Below are 21503 nucleotides of genomic sequence, written 5' to 3'. Positions count from 1 at the left end.
ACTGAAAAGAAGGCACTAAAACAATTTTTTAATGGGCGATGATGGACTGGTAAATCCGTGAGAATTTATCTTGATATTATTTACTTAAATTTATAGTTTCATTGTATTTGGAAAAAAAATCTAAATTAGGATATTTTTTGTATCATTAATATAAAGGAGAGGAGATATTTATGTTTTTTATGGAATGAAAATGGAATGGTACTGTCACCCGTGCTATTAATATAAGCAGATGAAGCATCAATGAATAATGAAAGACAGGTGAGGATAAAATCAGGTTTATAGGCCCATTGTGAAATTAACCGGAAATTTATCACGATAGTTTCTAAACGAGAATGTGTGAAGATCGATCAGATATTGTACATTACTAACAACGGGGGCCTTATACTCGTACCTCATCACTAACAATTTCACACCCTAGTGATAAATAGCTAATCCTAGATTTGACAAAGCAAAGTTGGCAACACACACGTAGATAACTCTTTTGTTTTGCGGTGCGTTCTGAATCACTAATTGAATTACTTCAAAACATTTATTTTTATTATTAAGGAAGTATAGACAGGTATATTCATTTAAGTATTTTGTTTAAAATAAAATGTTTTTTTTTTCTGAGGATGAATCGTTATTTACATAGAATTACTCTTTTCTCCGACTCGAACAGGTTTAAAGAAACAAAACTTACGAAATTCATCTGGAAAAAATGGCGGGAACGGTGAACATTTATTTTAAATTGAATAGCTGTAGTTTGAGTATACATTAATACGCGATGGGGCAATACGTTTGTTATAATTGTGGTGTGCTTTAAATATTACTTGTAGAATAATAATAATTTTCGAGTTACGAGCCTCTTATACGTAATGCTGGCCGAAATGGTCGTAAAAATGACCGATTGCCATTGAAGACAAGAAGAAACTCATCTGACATTTCTATGATAAATTTCTAGACAAATAAGATTTTTTATCTTCTAGACTTAATCAATTTACTATTTTAATTTCATAGAAATATTAAATTATATAGTGTATACATACAATTGGAATCCAATCACAAAAAAGTAATTTAAGTAAGTAAAAGTTACCTGCACAGAATAAACGACATATAGAAGCGCTATCTAGTGAAAATTTAATATATTTTTAAGGTATTTTAACCATGCGTAGCTATGCGTAAATGAGGTATCGGGTTCGATTCCCGGGGAGACCAATTTAGGACACGAACTTTTCTGAATTGATTTGGGTCTGAGTGTCTTGTTTCCCCAGCTTGAAGACTAGACAAATGGTGTGATTGTGTAGCATTTATTATTATTATAGTCCCAAGATGGATTAGAACCTATTTTCACTGATAAATAGCGCCACCAGTGGTCGAGTAGCAATAAATGAAACTAATTCATAATAACTTTAGTACCTACATCGCTTTGTAGAGGCAGCACTAATGTTTATTGCTGTTCGCTTGCTAATGGATTTTAGTAATATAAAATATCATCATCATCATATCAGCTTTTAACTGTCCACTGCTGAACACAAGCCTCCCTCTTAGGAGGTTTTACCAGTAGTTGCCACGCTTAGCAGGCGGATTGGCAACCGCAGTCAGGCTTTAGAGATGTTTTAAGAAAGACGCTGCTGCTCTTCGCCCTTACCGTCCCTCTTAAATATTAAAAGCAAAATTCTGCAATTTCGCTATAAACCGATTTGATTTTTTTTTATTTGAAAGGATATTCAAATTGTTTATACTTAAAGTTCAAAATACTTTTAAATCGAAATAACTACTTTTGCCACAACTCAAGTCGATTTTTTTTTTGGATCACAATCTTAAAATATCGAGGACATCAATCGGTGTTAAAAAGAAAAATAGAAAAAAAAAAGTTTTTAATATAAAATTTTATTAGAATTATTGATACAAATATATTCTGATTTGTCAACAAATGACTGAATATTTCATAGCATTATTTTAAAAATATGAAGCCATTTATCAAGTTCACCTATAACCTAACTAAAAACATCCACTAAAAATGCTAAAAGGTCCACATTTTTTTTCTATGATACTTAAAAAGGCAAATAAGATGATGCCAACTAAATAAAAACTGTAAATCATATGGTTGTCTCCTTTCTTCCTATGCAAATATAATTAGTAAAAAGAGGACGAAAGATACACCATCAGTTGCTATTTTTCTCAATTCACAGCAGGCTAGTGTGTAGAAAATGTATGATATGTCAAATATTTGACAATAACAAATTTTACATTACTAGATTATATATATTCGACACAATTTATGTAGAAAGTATGCAAGTAGGTTGTATCTGAATTTGGTAGGGTTATACGGCCGTATATTTTTTCTATACACTAGCCTGCTATGAATTGACAATTTTATCATATTTAGTCATGAACAGTACCATAGACATAACAGAACACTCTGTAATATCTATGGTTCCCGTTATCCATTACCATTCTTGAGGTGTAAGACATCGTTGAATTTTATCATATCTATTTATTGCTTATCTCACTACTGTCTTCCAAAGATACAACTATCCTGTCCGCCTCAACCGAGTTTAACCTATTCAACCGTTTCCTTTTCTCCTCCTTATGGTGTTTCTTATGGGGTTTGTCTTTAGTTCGCTTCTTCTTATGAGTGCGTTTCTTATGCTTCTTCTCCACCTCGCTCGAGGAGTCGGAGACGCTGGCGTGACTTTTTCGGCGGATCTCCACAGGCGCCATGTAGATGGCCACTGGTTCCTATTATGTAATTTAATATTTTAATAACATTTCGCACGGGTAAACAGTATTAAATCTCTCATCATCCTATCAGCCGCTTACCATCCACTGCTGAACATAAGCCTTTCCCATAAGAGGGGGATTTGCCAATAGTTACCACGTTTGACAGGCGATTGGCAACCGCTGTCAACCTTTGGTCATGTTTTAAGAGGTACACTGCTGTCCCAACTCTAGACTGTTAAGTTACCTTAATCGCCTTTTACCTCATCCACGGGAAAGGAAGGGATGGCCCATTCTGTGCCGGGACCGCACGGCGATTTTAGATGAATTTTAATGATTTTGAATGGCAAACAAGCTGACGGCCCACCTGATGGAAAGTGGTAACCGTCGCCTAAAGACATAAGCAGTACCATCGACATAACAGAGTATACCGTTTCACCCACGCCACAGATAATATAATACTATACTAGCCCACGCGTTACTCATAAAACATAACCCATGTTACTCGCTGATAAATATGTATTTATATAGGAAAAAATAATAAATTTCTAAAATCGGTTAAGTATTTCTCAATTAACCATTATTTTAACGATTTTGGAGGATTTCAGTTATGAACAAAAACATGTCTAAAAGTACATCACACACGTGCTATTTTTTTATTGCCAGGCCTCTTGGAAAATGAATTAATAATGTATATATACTTTATTTGCATTATACAATATAAGGAATAAGCAAAACGATAAATGTAACGATACAGTTGTATAAGTACAGCGAGGCGGTCTTATTGTTGAGAGCAATCTTTGTAAATGATCTTATATGTGTCACTAATAATAGTTTTTTTTTATGGGTGAAAACGCCTGTGCTAACGGGATACGTTGCCGGAGCACCAGTGAAGGGTAATAGATGAGAATGAAAACAGGCCAGTTAGCCCATCATGATGAATTCATCAGGAATTAACCATGATAGTTTCCAGGGGGAACCACGAGGATGTCGATCTGTTTTTTTTAATGCATGATTAATGGAATGGTAACCCCGCCTGCGCTAACGGTATACGCTGGCGGGGCATCAGTGAGGGATGATAGGTGAATAATGAAAAAAGCAGGTCAGTCAGCCCATCGTGACAAATTCAATAATAAGTTAGTCACGATGGTTTCCAGGGGGAACCGCGTGGAGGTCGACCTGATACGGTATATTGTTAGCAATGAGAACTAACCTCTTCATTACTAACAATCCCTTTCCCCTAACAAAAGTGGTCGACTTGGCTGGGTATATTGCTAGCAATGGGATTCTTAGTCTCCATTACTAACAATCCCTTTCCCCCCAACACTAATAATAGTTACCTTTGGTGGGTTGCCAGCTCTCCTCAGCACGCTGTTACTGGCATCGCTGAAGTACCCATTCATGCTGGTGTCTTCGAGGAAGAGCGTTGGTTCAGTACTGCCATCTGTCGTGCTGTGCAGGTACTTACTGGCGCGGTTACGAATAGAGAACCTTTAAACAGAAGAAGCGTAAAAAAGGATCTGTAGGTTTTTAAATGTGAAAATGGAATGGTAACTTCGGTCTGGCTATCGGTATACCAGTGAGGGACGATAGGTTCAGAGATGCTTCCTCCCACGAACACTCAGGTTGTGGAAAGAGCTCCCTGCCGAGGTTTTCCCAAGAGACTACAGCGTGGGGTTCTTCAAAAGGTTTCTTCAGGGTCGGCAACGCACGCGTAATACCTCTGGTATTGCAGGTGTTCATAGGCTACGGTAACCACTTACCATCAGGTGGGCCGTATGCTTGTTTGCCACCTCAGTGGTATAAAAAAAGGTGAGGATGAAAAAGCAGGTCAGTTAGCTCATCGTTACGAATTCAACGATAAATTAGTTACGATAGTTTCTAGGGGAAACCGCGTGGCAGTCGACCTGATAGGGTATATCCATGAAGATAGGCTTCCCTATAAGGGGGGAGGGGTTGCCAGTAGTTGCTGCGTTTGGCATACGGGTTGGCAGCCACAGGTAGTCTTTGGTTTTAAGAGTGACGCTGCTGCCTGGTCCTCGTCCATTAAATTCCCTTACGTTACAACTTCGCCTCTTATGCCACCAATGGGAGAGGAGGGGTTGGTTCACTATAAGCCCGGACCACAAGGCAACCCCCTGTTATATGGCAGTGAAGTTAAAAACCATAGGGGCATAACACTATAGTGCCTCTTCTTATAGGGGAAATAGAATGGCAACCCAGCCCGTGCTATCGGTATACACCGACGAGGCACCAGTGGAAGATGATAGGTGAGATTGAGTGCAGGTCAGTTGGCCCACCATGATGAATTCGACAAGAATTAACCACGCTGGTTTCCACGTTGGGGGAATCGCGTGGAGGTTGACCTGAGAGGATATATCGTTAGCAATGGGGCTTTTAGATCTCATTACCAATCCATTTCCCTCCAATAGGCGAAGGTTACTCTCCACCAGGTGGATCGTCACCTTGTTTGCCATCGTAAATTATATAAATTATATTTATTTGCGATTTGTTCAGAGCAAAGTTTTTTAAACTTATGTCTCCACATACTCCTATTAGATTTTCTAGATCACAGCAAACCCTTTAAAATAGAGATAAAACAAATAAGGTATTTTATTCATATGTGCTTGTTTTTTAGTACAAATGGTATTAAATTTTTGGTAGACATTTTGAATGATTACGTAATTTTTATCGCATACCCCCTACAATTAACTGGTGTACCTCAAGTGACATACATACTCCACATTAAGAAACCCTGATGAAAGATCTAGAGGATCAATATTACGTACCTCTTATAGTGTTCAGCATCAGGGCTTGGTTTTTTCGCTTTAAAATCATTCCCGGGTTCTGCGTTGTCTCTTTTATGGTGCTTGCGAAGCAGCGATCCGTCTGAATCCGTTAATGCTCTAAAGACATAAAAGTAAAATCTCTCTCACGCACAAACCAGAGGGAGACTTTGTACCAAAGTTCATTGCTTGGGTACCTCTGTCCCATTCGTGTTTCTACCGTGAAGCAGTTGTGTTTGCATGGCTGTGTTTCGGTTTGAACGGTGGGATGTGGCTTGTTGGCATAGATGTTGGCAGCTTGTCTGCCATTCTAAGTTGTATAAAAAAAAAACGCACAAACTTACTTTTGCTTCGTGACAAAAGTTTTATACAAACTGGAAATGCAATAAAAAGTCAAATGGTTGGTATGTTTTTTTTAATGGGTGACAATGGTAACAGTATACGCTGGAGGGGCGTCAATAAGAGATGATAGGTGAGAATAAAAAGATAGGCCAGTTAGTCCATCGTGATGAATGCACTTGGAATTCAGCACGATGGTTTCCAGGGGGAACCACGTGGAGGTCGACCTGATAGGGTATATTGCTAGCAATGGGTTAAACTTCATTGCTAACAATCCCTTTCCCCCCTGGTCGGTAGGTTTTAATCGATGATAATGGAATGGAATGGTATCCCCGCCTGTGCTATCGGTATACACCGACGGGTCATCAGTGAGGGATGATAAGTGAAATAAAGCGGGTCAGTTAGCCCATCGTGACAAATTTACCAATGAATCACGATCGTTTCCAGGTGGAACCGCGGGGAGGTCGACCTGACAGGGCATATTGCTGGTCGGTAGGTTAATAATAGAACGGTAATCCTGCTTACGCTATCGGTATATATTGGCGGGACACCAGTAAGGGATAGATGAGTACGAAGTCAGGTCAGTTGGTCCATTTACGTCCGTAACAAATACACTAGGAATTAAGAGCTCCACATTCTGATGGCGAAGAAGCGTCTTAAATAAGTTAATTTCCTGGAAACAATGAGAACATCGAAATGGCGTGGTAAAATCTATTCCTTCAGCTTCCTCGATTAGGGCATGCTGAAAGAAATGTTGAATAAATAGGGAATAAGGAATGAAGAAACAGATAGTGGTGAAATGGCACCTGTAGCCAGAAGAATAAGACTCATTTTCTTGAATTGTCTGAGCATTTTGGAACTGACATGCATGCATGAGTTATGATAATGGATAATATACCAAACGATTTGTTTACAAGACCTAGCGATACCAGCGAGTAAGCCGACACACGTACGTTCAACTTTTGAAAGCAAAACATTCTCTTTTTGATTGACCACACTCATGGACCATGTTGCCTTTATGTTCTCAAGAAAGTGTGGTCACATATTAATGCTGTAATAAAAAAAAGACAGAACAGCATTTTCTCTCACTTCTCGACGCTAAATTCAGCCACGTCTTCGGGTTTCGCCTGGTGTACTTTCTCGCTCATCTTCTGCACCACATTCTCAATGTCCCTCATCCTGGTGCCGATCGCGTCTACCAGGGCCTGGAGGTTGGTCGACTTCTCCTCTTTCTTCTCGGTCTCAGCTGGTGGGAATTCGGGTTGATGGTAGACGTTCTCATACGAGACGCCAACCTGTTCCTGCATATATGTTTTTTTTCTTTTGAATTGGAAGGAAGAGTTTGCTCAAGCCAAGCATACTAATGCACGGATGGGACAAAGTACTAACTCTGTCCCATCCTACATGGTAGAAACACGGATGGGAAAGAGAAACACGATTGGGACATAGGTATCCATACAAAGACCTTTTTCCTTTATACAACAGAATGGCAAACAAGCTGACGGCCCACCTAATGGAAAGTGGTAACCGTCGCCTATAGACATGAGCAGTACCATGGACATAACAGAGTATACTGTTTCGCACATGATACCCCCATGCGTTGCCATCCGTGAGGATTCAGGTGTTATTCCTCTGTACCCTGTAAATTCACGCCATATCCCACCCTTCAAACCGAAAGACAGCCATGCAAACACAAATGCTTCACGGTAGAAACACGAATGGGACAGAGGTGCCTAAGCTTTGTACAAAGTCTCCCTCTGGTTATATAACGCGGTCTGTAGTAATTTAGAAGAATGAAAATGTATCAAGAATGTGTAGTGTATGAGGCGCTGTGACGTAAAATGCCGTACGCTCTCTAAAGAATACCTCCGGATGAATGCATCACTTTTTATATGGACAATTAACGACTGATCATCATGATGATGATGATTGAAAAATTTACAGACAATTGTAAATTTGTCAAGCAAGCATCTCGTTAAGCAAAAGTTATGAATAATTATTATTATAAAAAATTTAATGTAACTCAGTACATACACTTGGCAAATATTCATTCTCTCGATCGATGTGAGCTTCTGGAGCTTCCTCGTCATAATACGAAGACGGTTGCTTGCGAGCCCTTTTGTGCCTTACCTCTTTATTTCTGGATAACATTTAAAAAAATTAGATAGTAAGTGATTACCACCGCCCATAGGCACCATAAACTTTAAAGACATTACAGGTGTGTTACCAGCCCTTTGGTAAGAAGTATGCTCCATTCTTAAAGGTGTCAATGTTACATCTCTTTATATATATTGCTGTTGGGAATTGGTTTTATACTTTTGTTTTTTTTTCCACGTGGATTTAAATATTTGGACAGATAGTTTTTTTTTTTTTTAATATTTAACAATGTTAACCGACATCGAATATTAAATTGGGTCCCACAAAAAACCGACTTAAATTGTGATAAAACCAGTCTATAGGCGACGTCCATTTTCTATTAGTCGGCTTGTTTGCATAAAAAAAAAAGTATGTGATAAAATTCAAGGAATTTGTATCGGCCAATCGCCAATAGAGAGACAGTAATGTTTTTTTTTTTTTAATAATTGTTTCACCTGTATTGATATTATTAATACGTATTCATTTTTCATTTTTTTTAATATCTCCTATGTACAGACGTACAGACGTCTTCTAGTTTGCATATGACAAAATAACTCTATTATTTACCTGACATTTTTTATTTTTTTGGATTCCTTTTGCTCATTACTCGTGGATAAAGCGATCTGAAACCAATATTATAGTATTAATTAATTAATGTAAAACCAACAATAAACCATGTAGGTTTCGCTATAGATTAGGCCACCCCTTCCTTTCCCGTGGGTGTTGTAAGAGGCGACTAAGGGAGGGCGAGGGATGGGCAGCACTCCTAAATAGGATAGCGGCAGCTTGACATATGTACTCACAACAATATCCGGTAATGGGACGGCCCGTGGAGCGATGCTGTTGCATTCGGGCGAGTCGCCGCTGCATTTCTTGGCAGCTCTGAGCACTTTGTCGGGGAATACGTCTTCTTGCTCCGTCAGCTTGTAGACAGGACCTTCGTTTGGACTCCTACAAGTGAAGATTTTTTTTATTGGATGAAAATGGTATGGTAACCCCGCCTGCGCTAACGGGATACGCTGGCGGAGCACCAGTGAATGGTGATAGATGAGAATGAAAACAGGCCAGTTAGCCCATCATGGTGAATTCATCTGGAATTAATCATGATGGTTTCCAGGGGGAACCGCGAGGAGGTCGACCTGGTTGGGTATATTGCTAGCAATGGGATTCTTAGTCTCCATTACTAACAATCCCTTGCCCCCTCAAGTGGAGAAGTTATATGTATGTGTTAAGTATATGTTTAGAGGGTTTATGTATTTTATGTAATTTATAATGTGTAGTTTGTATTATTCTTTGTGTGTATACACATCTTATGAATGTGTTCATACAATGGACGCAAATTGTATGACTGCCTATTTTTATTTTTTAAAATAACATCCAATTCACATGAAAAGGTTTAGCTGGATGAAATCTCTTATTAGAGACTAGCGGCCCGTCCCGGCTTCGCACGGGTGGACATTTTCACATTTAAAAAAGTGGCGATTCCCGTGGATAATGTAGCTTTCGTATGGTGAAAGAATTTTTAAAAACGGTCCAGTAGTTTTTGAGCCTATTCATTACAACCAAACAAACAAAGTTTTCCTTTTTATAATATTAGTGTAAACAAACATATATACATACATACACATATATACACATACATACTCATGCTTTCCTGGGTGAGCGTATTGGAAGACTGTAAGGCTCACCCAGTGGATGTAATAAATAAATAAATATATAATAATATACACAATGTGTAAATCTATACCAAATTTCAAGTCGATAAAAACGCTGTGACAGACAGACGAATGGACAGTGTCGCATCATATGATATCTGACTGATATGGACGATACTAAAATGAACAATGACCTTGACCCACATAATTGTCCTGAAGGAACCAATATATACATTTCGGAGTGCTCCTGATATCACCCATGTATAGTACTTGTATATTTAAATACGCTTTATTGTAAATACGTCGTGTAGTCCCGGCATAGAATAAGCCACCCCTTCCTTGCGGTTGCCAATCCGCCTGCTAAGCGTGGCAACTACTATATATATATATATATATATATATATATATATATATATATATATTTCTTTATTGTACTTGTAAATTACACGTAAGATAATGTATTTTTCTCAAACATGCTTGGAAATGTGAGCATTATTTTGACAATCTTCTTCGAGATAAATCAAAATTGCCGTACTGGCCAGATACATGCGGGCAGCGACCGGCAAAAGTTGTATGAAAATCCATATCTGTCGTGTTTTAAATTACTATGTAAACTCATATCTGTCCTGTAATTAAAAAATGGAATGACCTTTTACTTTGAAATATGGCTACCGAGGAGGTAACTAAAAAAAGGTTTTATTTAAATTTCGAACTGGCTTGCAAATAGAAAGCTGTTTATGGAAAAAAAAAACAAAGGAACATTATGGCGCGTGAAAAATTATTATTGATCGTTGTTCGTCATTGAACTTAAAAAGTAAAATTGTGTTTTTGATTTCCGCGCATTGTTTGAGAAAAGTACTATACAAGCCTTGGTCACAACTAGGCATTGATGGACTCACGTATGTGTGCCTCGGCTATGCCTTGGCCCACATTTGCACGTTCGTCTATCAATGCCTCAGTTGCTGTCCGCTGCAGTAATGTACTATATAAATGTTGTTTATAAATTTATAAACGAGCAAGGGTGGACTTACTTATTTCTTATTTAAGTTTATTTGAATTAAAATTTCTTAACCTGTCTACTTGTGACTACGCGCTTATTCTACCAAAGAGTTGTTACGTGTGCATTGTGCATACCGCCCTACACTTAGATAAGTAACCGACAAAGGAAATGCTACTGTCGTTAGGCCGGCGAGAGATAGCGCTCTGTAAATAAACATGGCCACTTAAAAACGGATAGATATGAGTGGAAAAAATATTTTATTGTTATCATAGAGGGGTAATGATAAATAGGGCAATCAAATTTTAATATATTATTGCTAGTATCATTTACGATAACTTTCTATTTTTTAATAACCAACTATAAATAAAAATAGCCGGTTAAGCGCGAGTCGGACTCGCGCAACGAGGGTCCCGTACGAACTTGTAAGCAATGTAAATTGGTCGTTCATTCCTGGAATGAAGTCTCGAAGATTTTTTCTGTTTTTCCTCTTTTATGTTGTAAATTTCTCTATAAAATTTGTCCCCAAAGCGACTCCAATTACAATATTAATGTTATTTAAGGTGAAATTAAAAATTGGAAATCAAAAGTAAGCCGTTTTTTTTAAATGGATGATAATGGAATGGTAACCCCACCCGCGCTATCGGTATACACCGGCGGGGCACCAATGAAGGATGATAGGTGAGGATGAAGTAGGTCAGTTAGCCCATCGTGACGAATTCAACATGAATTGTTCACGATGGTTTCCAGGGGGAACCACGTGGAGGTCGACCTAATAAGGTATATTGCAAGCAGTGGGGCTGTCAAACTCCATTGCTAACAATCCTTTTCCCCATAAAGTAAGCAGTTAGGCAAAAAAGTGCAGCGACATTTACAAAAAAAAAAAATTGTGTGAAATAAGTAACACGTAAATTTACGGTTTTCCGATTTTTTCCTTTACTTGTGCTACATGACATTGTTTCTTGCCAAATTTCATGATTCTAGGTCAATGGGAAGTACCCTATAGGTTTTGATTCCCTTTGCGAATGTCAAAATATGCGATATAAATGTAACATAAATGGCCGTATCTTTCGATCGCGTCGATTTAGAAGCTTGATTTTTCACTGCTTCAAGAGATTGCAGACCTGAGCATATGATATTAATTTCAACTTTATACCTTCACGCGTTTCTAAGAAAAAGGCTCTTGACAGACAGATGGACGGATGGAGGGACAACGAAGTGATCCTATAAGGGTTTGTCCTTTTAGAGGTATGGAACCCTAAAAAGTAAGAGGTACTCAAATTTATATTTTGTTACGTTTGTTATTTATTTATTTATCTCTTTATTGCATCAGAAATATAAAAATATACAATGACAATTAGAAAAAGTCAAGTGAAGTACCCCCTGATAGTGATTTTGGAAATATATTTCATGTACAGAATTGACCTTTCTACAGATTTATTGTAAGTATAGATAGATTTTTTTGACGGAATAAAATGTATGGTAACCCCGCCCACGCTAACGGGATACGCTGGCGGAGCACCAGTGAAGGGTGATAGATGAGAATGAAAACAGGCCAGTTAGCCCATCATGATGAATTCATCAGGAATTAATCATGATAGTTTCCAGGGGGAACCGCGAGGAGATTGACCTGGTTGGGTATATTGCTAGCAATGGGATTCTCAGTCTCCATTACTAACAATCCCTTTCCCCCCATAGATTAATTATTATAACTACTTACTATAACAAATACCTGAGAACTCTGTCATTTATATACCGATTTGGAAAATTCTCTTACTATCAGATTGGTTTTATAGAAATTTCATTAATATCGGTACAGTAGTCTAGTTATTTATTTTGTTCTTTTTTTGGTTTTTTTTATGGAACAAAATTTCTATCGACCTCATCATATCCACCTTTAACTGTCCACTGCTGGACATAAGCCTCCCCTTGGGGGGTTTGCCAGTAGTTGCCACGCTTGGCAGGCGGATAGGCAACTACAGTTACGTTTTAGAGATATTTTAAGAGGGACGCTGCTGCCCATCCCTCGCCCTCCCTTAGTCGGCTCTTACGACACCCACGGGAAAGGAAGGGATGGCCTATTCTATGCCGGGACCACAGTAACTTGTCCATTCATATCCGTAACAAAGTAAATCTTTACTTGGGCAGGAATGGCCCTCCAGTACTCGGCGGCGGTTTCTTCATTTTGTACATGTGACTCCAGGGTGCCGCTGGTAGGGTCTCCCACGGTTGTCCCAGCACACGTGTCCACACCTCACCACGCACCACGACTAGGCATCTGCGAGGAACAAAGTTTTATATATAGCTATAGCATGTGGATATGAACAGCACTGTATACACAGTGTCGCCTGGTGTTAAGAGTTTTTAGACTTCGTCTTTTGGAAGTCGCTAAAAAACTATACTCGTGGACAGCCGTTAACTGTCCACTGTTGAACAGAGGCCTTTTCCATAAGTGGGGGTTTTGCCAGTAGTTGCCACGCTTGGCAGGCGGGTTGGCAACCGCGGTTATACTTTGGTGATGTTTTAATAGGGATACTATTGCCTATTCTTCGATTATTAACTTCCATTAGTCATCTCTTACGACGTCCAAAGAAAGGAAGGAGAGGGATATTTATTTATTTATTTATTCTTTATTGCACAATAAAACTTTGTACAAATGGCGAGCTTTTTTTTTTTTTTTTTACAACACAGGGGGCAAACGAGCATGCGGCTCACCTGATGGTAAGTGACTACCGCCGCCCATGATCACCCACAACACCAGCGGCATTGCAGGTGTGCTGCCGGCCTTTTAAAAAGGAATATACTCTTTTCTTGAAGGTTATGTTAGTTAGTTATGCCATATGGCATTCTCTACCAGGTAACCATTAGGTGAGAACAGAAAGCGTGTGAAGGGCAGATGTGGTGAAAAATATGGGACATAATTATAGCAACATACTGAAATAATTATACATAATAATACATAAGGAATACACACACATATATATATATATATATATATATATATATATATATATATATATATGTAGATTAATTTGTTATGGACAATTAAAATATGACCATGGGTTTACCTGAGTCGAGTACAACAGAATGGAAACTGCATGTTGGTGTCCTCCACCACTTCCTCGCACTCTATTGCCGATTCTGGGGCTTCCACGCGTTTGCAGCTGCGAAATAAGTTTCTTTTTTTATAAGGTTAGGTTTTTTTTATACAACTTAGCATGGCAAACAAGCTGACGGCCCACCTGATGGAAACTGGTAACCGTCGCCTATAGACATGAGCAGTATCGTGGACATAACAGAGTATACTGTTTCGCCCATGATACCCCCATGCGTTGCCATTCCTGAGGATTCAGATGTTATTCCTCTGTACCCAGTAAATTCACGCCATATCCCACCCTTCAAACCGAAACACAGCCATGCAAACACAACTGCTTCACGGTTGAAACACGAATGTAGTAGCTATGCAATGGTATCATAGGTACCATAGCTAAGCTACTACTAGTAACCGTATGGTTGCCATCCTGTGGTATCAAGTGGCTCTAGGTTGTCTTCCTTATACTCAAATATGTTTAAGTTGACTTACCAGAAGATGCTGCATGCCCTCGAAAGCACGGAGCAAGGGACAATGGTTTCTAAACGATTCAGACCTTATATTGATAAATTGAAATAAAAATATTATAATAAATAATTGAAAGGTATTTAGAAAGGTGATAGGTGAGAATGAAAATAGGCCAGTTAGCCCATCATGATGAATTCATCAGGAATTAACCATTATAGTTTCCGGGGGGAACCGCGAGGAGATCGACCTGGTTGGATATATTGCTAGCAATAGGATTCTCAGTCTCCATTACTAACAATCCCTTTCCCCCAGAAAGAAAGGGTTGGCTTTTGCCGTATAGTTCTGGCATTCTATGCCAGAACCATACGGCAAAAGAGTGGCAAAAACTAATTTACCCGACTGTATATATAGCTAAGTTGCGCCCTCCTGGCTGGCAGCGGTGTCGGGAGCAAGAGTATGCATCAGCCCATTCCGTGTACGCAGGGTGCTTCTTCATCGTCCGAGGGTCTGTACAGTCTGAAAATCAATGCAGTTTTAAGATCACATATAGCCGAAGACAGCTTGACTGCTAGAAAGCTTGACTATTTCAAATGTTTTTGATAATTACCTATCAAGTATTACGACACACCCTCAACGGCGATCGGATCGGACCACCTAGCATGGCACAAGAAGGTGCGCTACCGAGAAAGACACCTGCGTCGAGTTAACATTTCAATTCCCGCAGCAAAAATACCCATTTCCTTTATGTTTGATTTTATATAACTTCACTTACGGATCACACATCGATCTGAAGACACCTATTATTGTAATAATTAATTTTAGAATTAAATTTAGTTACATGGAGGAAGGGATTGTTAGTAATGAGGAGTTTAGTCCCCATTGCTATCAATATACCCTATCAGGTCGACCTCCACGCGGTTCCCCTTGGAAACTATCGTGACCAATTTATCATTGAATTTGTCACAATGGGCTAACTGACCTGCTTTCATCCTCACCTATCACCGCTCACTGGTACCCCGCTAGTGTATACCGATAGCGCAGGCGGGGTTACCATTCCATTATAACCTATTAAAAAAAAATTGTTATATTTATAAAATTGTTTTTTTTCGGTTCTTCCGCCAGCGACTTCAATAACTAGCACTTTTAAATCGTTATTTGTTTTTAATCTACTGCAGGGTTCGGAAGGTCGTTATCTGTTGAGAAGAGCCCGCGAGAAACTCAACAGTTACTCTTTTAAATCTCTGTTAACATTACGTGTGTATTTATTTAAATTTTTTTTTTTTTTATACAACTTAGAATGGCAAACAAGCTGACGGCCCACCTGATGGAAAGTGGTAACCGTCGCCTATAGACATGAGCAGTACCGTGGACATAACAGAGTATACTGTTTCGCCCATGATACCCCCATTCGTTGCCATTCCTGAGGACTCAGGTGTTATTCCTCTGTACCCAGTAAATTCACGCCATATCCCACCCTTCAAACCGAAACACAGCCACCAGATTACCAACCATTTAACCAATTATTTTACCAGAGGGAGATTTTGTACAAAAGTCGATTGCTTGGGTACCTCAGTCCCATTCGTGTTTCAACCGTGAAGCAGTTGTGTTTGCATGGCTGTGTTTCGGTTTGAAGGGTGGGATATGGCGTGAATTTACTGGGTACAGAGGAATAACACCTGAGTCCTCAGGAATGGCAACGCATGGGGGGGTATCATGGGCGAAACAGTATACTCTGCTATGTCCACGGTACTGTTCATGTCTATAGACGACGGTTACCACTTTCCATCAGGTGGGCCGTCAGCTTGGTTGCCATTCTAAAATGCATAAAAGCAAATTAGCGTGCACAAACGTACACACAGACAAAAATTTTGAAAATCATTGTTTTGTGTTCTATTGCGTTCATAAAGCCACCCTATATGATGGAATATACATATATATATATATATATATATATATATATATATATATATATATATATATATATATATATATAATGGATGATAATGAAATGGTAACCCCACCCGCGCTATCGGTATACACCGGCGGGGCACCAGTGAAGAATAATAGGTGAGGTTGAAGCAGGTCAGTTAGCCCATCGTGACGAATTCAACAAGAATTGTTCACGATGGTTTCCAGGGGGAACCACATGGAGGTCGACCTAAATGGGGCATATTGCTAGCAATGGGGCTGTCAAACTCCATTGCTAACAACCCCTTTCCCCCCCATATATATATTGATGATTGATAAATGATATTATACAGTTTAGAGTACTATAGTGACACAAGCCTTGAGTTGATAACTTACATTGACCTTTATATATTTCGATGGAAGGTCCAGCTTCCACTGCAACTAATAAACTAAGAAATATTAATAACATTTTGTAATATTCTATGTGATTAGAATGTTAGCTCATGTTAGCCGCTAAATGTAATGCTAGAACTGATTCGCCTATGACGACTCGGCCTGCATGGTACGGGTCAGTACAAAAGTGCTTATATCTTTAATATAATCACGTGTATTTTTTTATATACAACTTAGAATGGCAAACAAGCTGACCGCCCACCTGATGGAAAATGGTAATCGTCGCTTATAGACATGAGCAGTACCGTGGACATAAAAGAGTATACTGTTTCGCCCATGATACCCTCCGTGCGTCGCCATTCCTGAAGACTCAGGTGTTATTCCTCTGTACCCTGTAAATTCACTGCCATATCCCACCCTTCAAACCGAAACGCAGCCATGCAAACACAACTGCTTCACGGTAGAAACACGAATGGGACAGAGGTGCCCAAGCAATCGACTTTTGTACAAAGTCTCCTTCTGGTAAAAGTCTGTCTGTCATCTGTCACCTGTCACCTGATGACAGAGACAGGATAGAAAGAATAAAGAATAACAGAGATCTCTTCCAGTCAACCCGATACAGTTAGGAAGTGTGTCGTCAGCGGGCAGCTGAAGTGCTACAACTAATAATATTTAGTGTACATAAACAAATATACAGTTAAATAAAATATTAAAATATATAATAAAATATTACATAAATACATACACTATGAATAAATATAATACCTACCTACTTATATAATAAATTTTATATCATATTTATAATTGTTACCTCATAACTCAATCAGTTGTAGATCGATTTAGTAAATTGTTTCTTTTTATATCTAATATATAAAATTCTCGTGTCACGGTGTTTGTTACCAAACTCCTCCGGAACGGCTTTACCGATTTTTATGAAATTTTGTGTGCATATTGGGTAGGTCTGAGAATCGGCCAACATCTATTTTTCATACCCCTCAATGATAAGGGTCCCCAAAAATTTTTTTTTTTAATTTTCTACCAATTTTTTCTATTTTTATTTTATTATGATTTAGCATTGAAAAATACACACAACTTTAAATTTTCATGGTTTTACGATCAACCCCTGTATTTTAATCGCGACTTTTATATTTCGCAATAAGAGGTAAAACAACGTTTACGGGGTCAGCTAGTTATTATATATATATATATATATATATATATATAGTTTTAGACAAGTTTCATAGAAATTTTCTCAAAATCGGTTCACTAGTTTAATTTTTAAATCAAAATAACCGGTTTTGCGACACTGACGTCTTTTTTTTTGTAATACACAGTTTTTTATCTGGTGTCTACATAATATGTATGTATGATACGTGATTAAATTGCCAATTTGGATCTGATTTTAATACTTATTTATGCAATTTATCGTATCATATCAGCGGTTAACTGTCCACTGCTGGACATAGGCTTCCCCCATAAGGGAGATTTTGGACAGTAGTTGCCATGTTTGGCAGCCGGGTTGGCAATCGCAGTTGGGCTTTGGCGATGTTTTAAGGGGGACGCTGCTGCCTATCCTTCGACCGTTGAGTTCTCTTAGTCGTCTCTAACGACACCCACGGGAAAGGAAGGGGTGGCATATTCTATGCCGGGACCACACGGCAAATTTTAAAATTTTTTTTTATACAACTAAAAATGGCAAACAAGTTGACGGCCCACCTATTGGAAAGTGGTAACCGTCGCCTATAGACATGAGCAGTACCGTGGACATAACAGAGTATACTGTTTCGCCCATGATACCCCCCATGCGTTGCCATTCCTGAGGACTCAGGTGTTATTCCTTTGTACCCTGTAAATTCACGCCATATCCCACCTTTCAAACCGAAACACAGCCATGCAAACACAACTGCTTCACGGTTGAAACACGAATGGGACAGAGGTGCCCAAGCAATCGACTTTTGTACAAAGTCTCCCTCTGGTTTAACATGTTAATGAAATAATGTAAAAATATCACCTCACCAGTACCAACTGAAGCAGTGAAAACATAACCAGTTAGTTTACAAACACTGTAGTCGAGTATATCCGGCAATTTGCAATTTACAACAATAATTTAACCAATTTTAAACCTTAGCGGGTAATATTCAAAGCTCATAATCGATGCTTTATGAGTACTGATTCCTAAAGTTAAGAAGGTAATGATTTTCAATGTTGTAGACATGAATCTTGATTGTTTTTTCACAAAAAAAAACCGACTTGATCTGCGATGCTTAAAAATAAACTTTCAGGTAAAATAATAAAGAATTTTATGATATTTTAGTAGATATTATATATATATATATATATATATATATATATATATATATATATATATATATATATATATATATATATATATATATATATATATATATATATATATATATATATATATATATATATATATATATATATATATATATATATATATATATATATATATATATATATATATATATATATATATATATATATATATATATATATATATATATATATATATATATATATATATATATATATATATATATATATATATATATTTAATAAATTATATTATATGTTGATATTGTATGTATATATATGTATTACATATATTTTTGTGCATTACATGTTTTTGTATTTTATGCACGAAAAATTATTAATCCCCTCTCGCGCCACCTACGCACTTCTATCTGTTACCATACACCGGCGGGGTTTTACATCGTATTGTGTCGATTGTGTATTCAAAAAGATGTGTAAACAACGGGAAAGTTTAAAATTAACTATTGGATCAATTAATCTCTCATTGATTAAGATATATAACCTGTTTTATGGTCGGGTCAATTTTTTTTAATGGATGACAATGGAATGGTAAACCCGTCTGCGCTATCGGTATACACCGGCGGGGCACCAGTGAGGGGTGATAGGTGAGGATGAAAAGGCAGGTCAGGTCAGTTAGCCTATCGTGACGAATTTCACTAGAATTAACCATAGTGGTTTCCAGGGGGAAACGCGTGGAGGTCGACCTGATAGGGTATTATGCTAGCATTAGGTCAATTAAAACCCATTACTAACAATCCCTTTCCCCCCAATGATTTGTGTTTGACATGTGCAGGTAGGTAAACTTTTTTTTTATAGACTATCTGTCTATCCTATTTAAGAATTGTTCACGTGGTTTCCAGGGGGGACCACGTGGAGGACGACCTAATAGGGCATATTGCTAGCAATGGCGCTGTCAAACTCCATTGCTAACAATCCCTTCCCCCCCCCCCCCTGAGAGAAAGTGTTAGATGTTGATATGCTGATATGTGTGAGATATTTCTCGTATCACAAATCTTGCAGCAAAATATCGCTTAATCCTTTTAGTGCCATTGATTTTTACTCATATTTACTTAAAAATGCCAAAGAAACCTTTGTCGTGTTGATGTCATTTACCCTTGTCTCTAAAACGAACTGTATCTCCTCCAAAACTTATCCAATTGTAATATTTTTTTTACAGCGAGCTAAGCAGCGACTGATTTCACGAGCGCTATGACGCTCGTGGCACTTTTAGTTGCAATGCGCACGAGCGAGATGGCGCTCGTCGGCACTCAAAGGGTTTTTTTTGATGGGTGAAAATGGTATATATATATATATATATGTATATATATGTATATATATAGTAACTCCGCCTGCGTTAACGGGATACGCTGGCGGAGCACCAGTGAAGTGTGATAGGTGAGAATGAAAACAGGCCGGTTAGCCCATCATGATGAATTCATCAGGAATTAACCATGATAGTTTCCAGGGAGAACCGCGAGGATGTCGACCTGGTTGGGTATATTGCTAGCAATGGGATTCTCAGTCTCCATTACTAACAATCCCTTTCCCCCACTCAAAGGGTTAAGGTAATCGAGGTACCAATGTACTTTGGTTTTATTACTTCTGAAATCCATGTGGATTAAGTAGATGGCATAAGTTAGTAAAAAATAAAAATAAGCATAGGACCCGTCCACACTTCTACATTGTAAATGTTAATACTCATGTATTATGAATATTGTTGTATGAGCACTTTAAACGATATAAGTATTTTTTTTTATTTTTTTTTATTTATTTTATTATTTGACAAAAACACAAAGTTACAAATACAAAATACAGTGGGCCCCACACTAGGCGAACCTGTATGGTGGGCACCCGACAAAGATTAACAAATCACAATGTATTATAATAAAAATATACATAGTGGGCGGGTATTAATATAAAAAAAAAAAAAATTAAATATTGAAAAAAGTAAAAAAATCAACAATATATTATACCGTTGGATATTAAATTTACGTGAAATCTATACATATAGTAAAATTATAAAGGTCGAATGTCTGTACATAGAAAAAAAAACGCTAAAAACCGAGTCACGGGGATGTTAGATGTGAAATAGGACACATTCAGATTTTTTTAAAACGTTTTTGTTTCTCTGCCTGTTTGTACGGGCTAATCTGCGAAACTGTTGGACCGATTTAAATGAAACTTTGTATGGTAGTACCTTACATCCCCGATCAACAGTTTAGATACTGTTAATCACGGAAAATTAAAGAGTTCCCGTGGGATAGTTAAAAAAACTATAGTAACTTATACAGCTTAGTACACAACCTACTTAAGTAAAGACATTTCGACCTGAGGCAAAGAGTGAGAACGACACGTCATTTGTTAATTTTGGTCCAGTATTCCCGGACGTAATAAATAGGTAGGTACGTACATCGATACATACTAAACAAGAATAAAAAATACCACGCGGAAAAGGTCGTGGGCATCAGCTAGTTAAAAATAAAGGCCGGCAACGCACAAGCTTCCTTTTGTGCTGCAGGTGTACATGGGCGACGATAGCCGCTATCCTCAGGAGGACCGTCTGCTCGTTTGCCAGAGGGAGACTTTGTACAAAAGTCGATTGCTTGGGTACCTCTGTCCCATTCGTGTTTCAACCGTGAAGCAGTTGTGTTTGCATGGCTTTGTTTCGGTTTGAAGGGTGGGTGATATAACGT

At 38.1% G+C, this 21503-nt stretch overlaps 1 protein-coding gene across 1 annotated transcript; it reads right to left on the bottom strand.

Annotated features, from left to right (window-relative positions):
- Window positions 1-1900: 1900 nt before the first annotated feature.
- LOC128202092 (uncharacterized) lies at window positions 1901-14694 on the bottom strand. Its single transcript, XM_052901122.1, has 9 exons — window positions 14568-14694; window positions 13682-13777; window positions 12754-12891; window positions 8765-8912; window positions 8529-8584; window positions 7860-7965; window positions 6915-7126; window positions 4041-4191; window positions 1901-2721 (listed from the first exon to the last, which is right to left on the bottom strand). The coding sequence occupies exons 1-9, from the start codon at window positions 14666-14668 to the stop codon at window positions 2473-2475; spliced, it is 1257 nt and encodes a 418-aa protein (XP_052757082.1). The 5' UTR covers window positions 14669-14694; the 3' UTR covers window positions 1901-2472.
- Between the last annotated feature and the right edge of the window lie 6809 nt (window positions 14695-21503).

The sequence above is a fragment of the Galleria mellonella genome, unplaced genomic scaffold (genome assembly GCF_026898425.1).
Source record: "Galleria mellonella isolate WM207_F2 unplaced genomic scaffold, CSIRO_AGI_GalMel_v1 utg746, whole genome shotgun sequence".
Taxonomy (NCBI): Eukaryota; Metazoa; Arthropoda; class Insecta; order Lepidoptera; family Pyralidae; genus Galleria; species Galleria mellonella.
This window is presented reverse-complemented; position numbering and strand designations above follow the sequence as displayed.

What these genes read in the sequence shown, in the direction of transcription:
- LOC128202092 (XM_052901122.1), bottom strand. Translation starts at nt 14,668, where the DNA reads ATGAAGAAGCACCCTGCGTACACGGAATGGGCTGATGCATACTCTTGC. An exon ending in AAAAAAATAAAAAATGTCAG is followed by an intron (nt 7,966 to 8,528) that starts GTAAATAATAGA and finishes AATGTTATCCAG; the next exon opens with AAATAAAGAGGTAAGGCACA. An exon ending in GAGCTGGCAACCCACCAAAG is followed by an intron (nt 2,722 to 4,040) that starts GTAACTATTATT and finishes ATTACATAATAG; the next exon opens with GAACCAGTGGCCATCTACAT.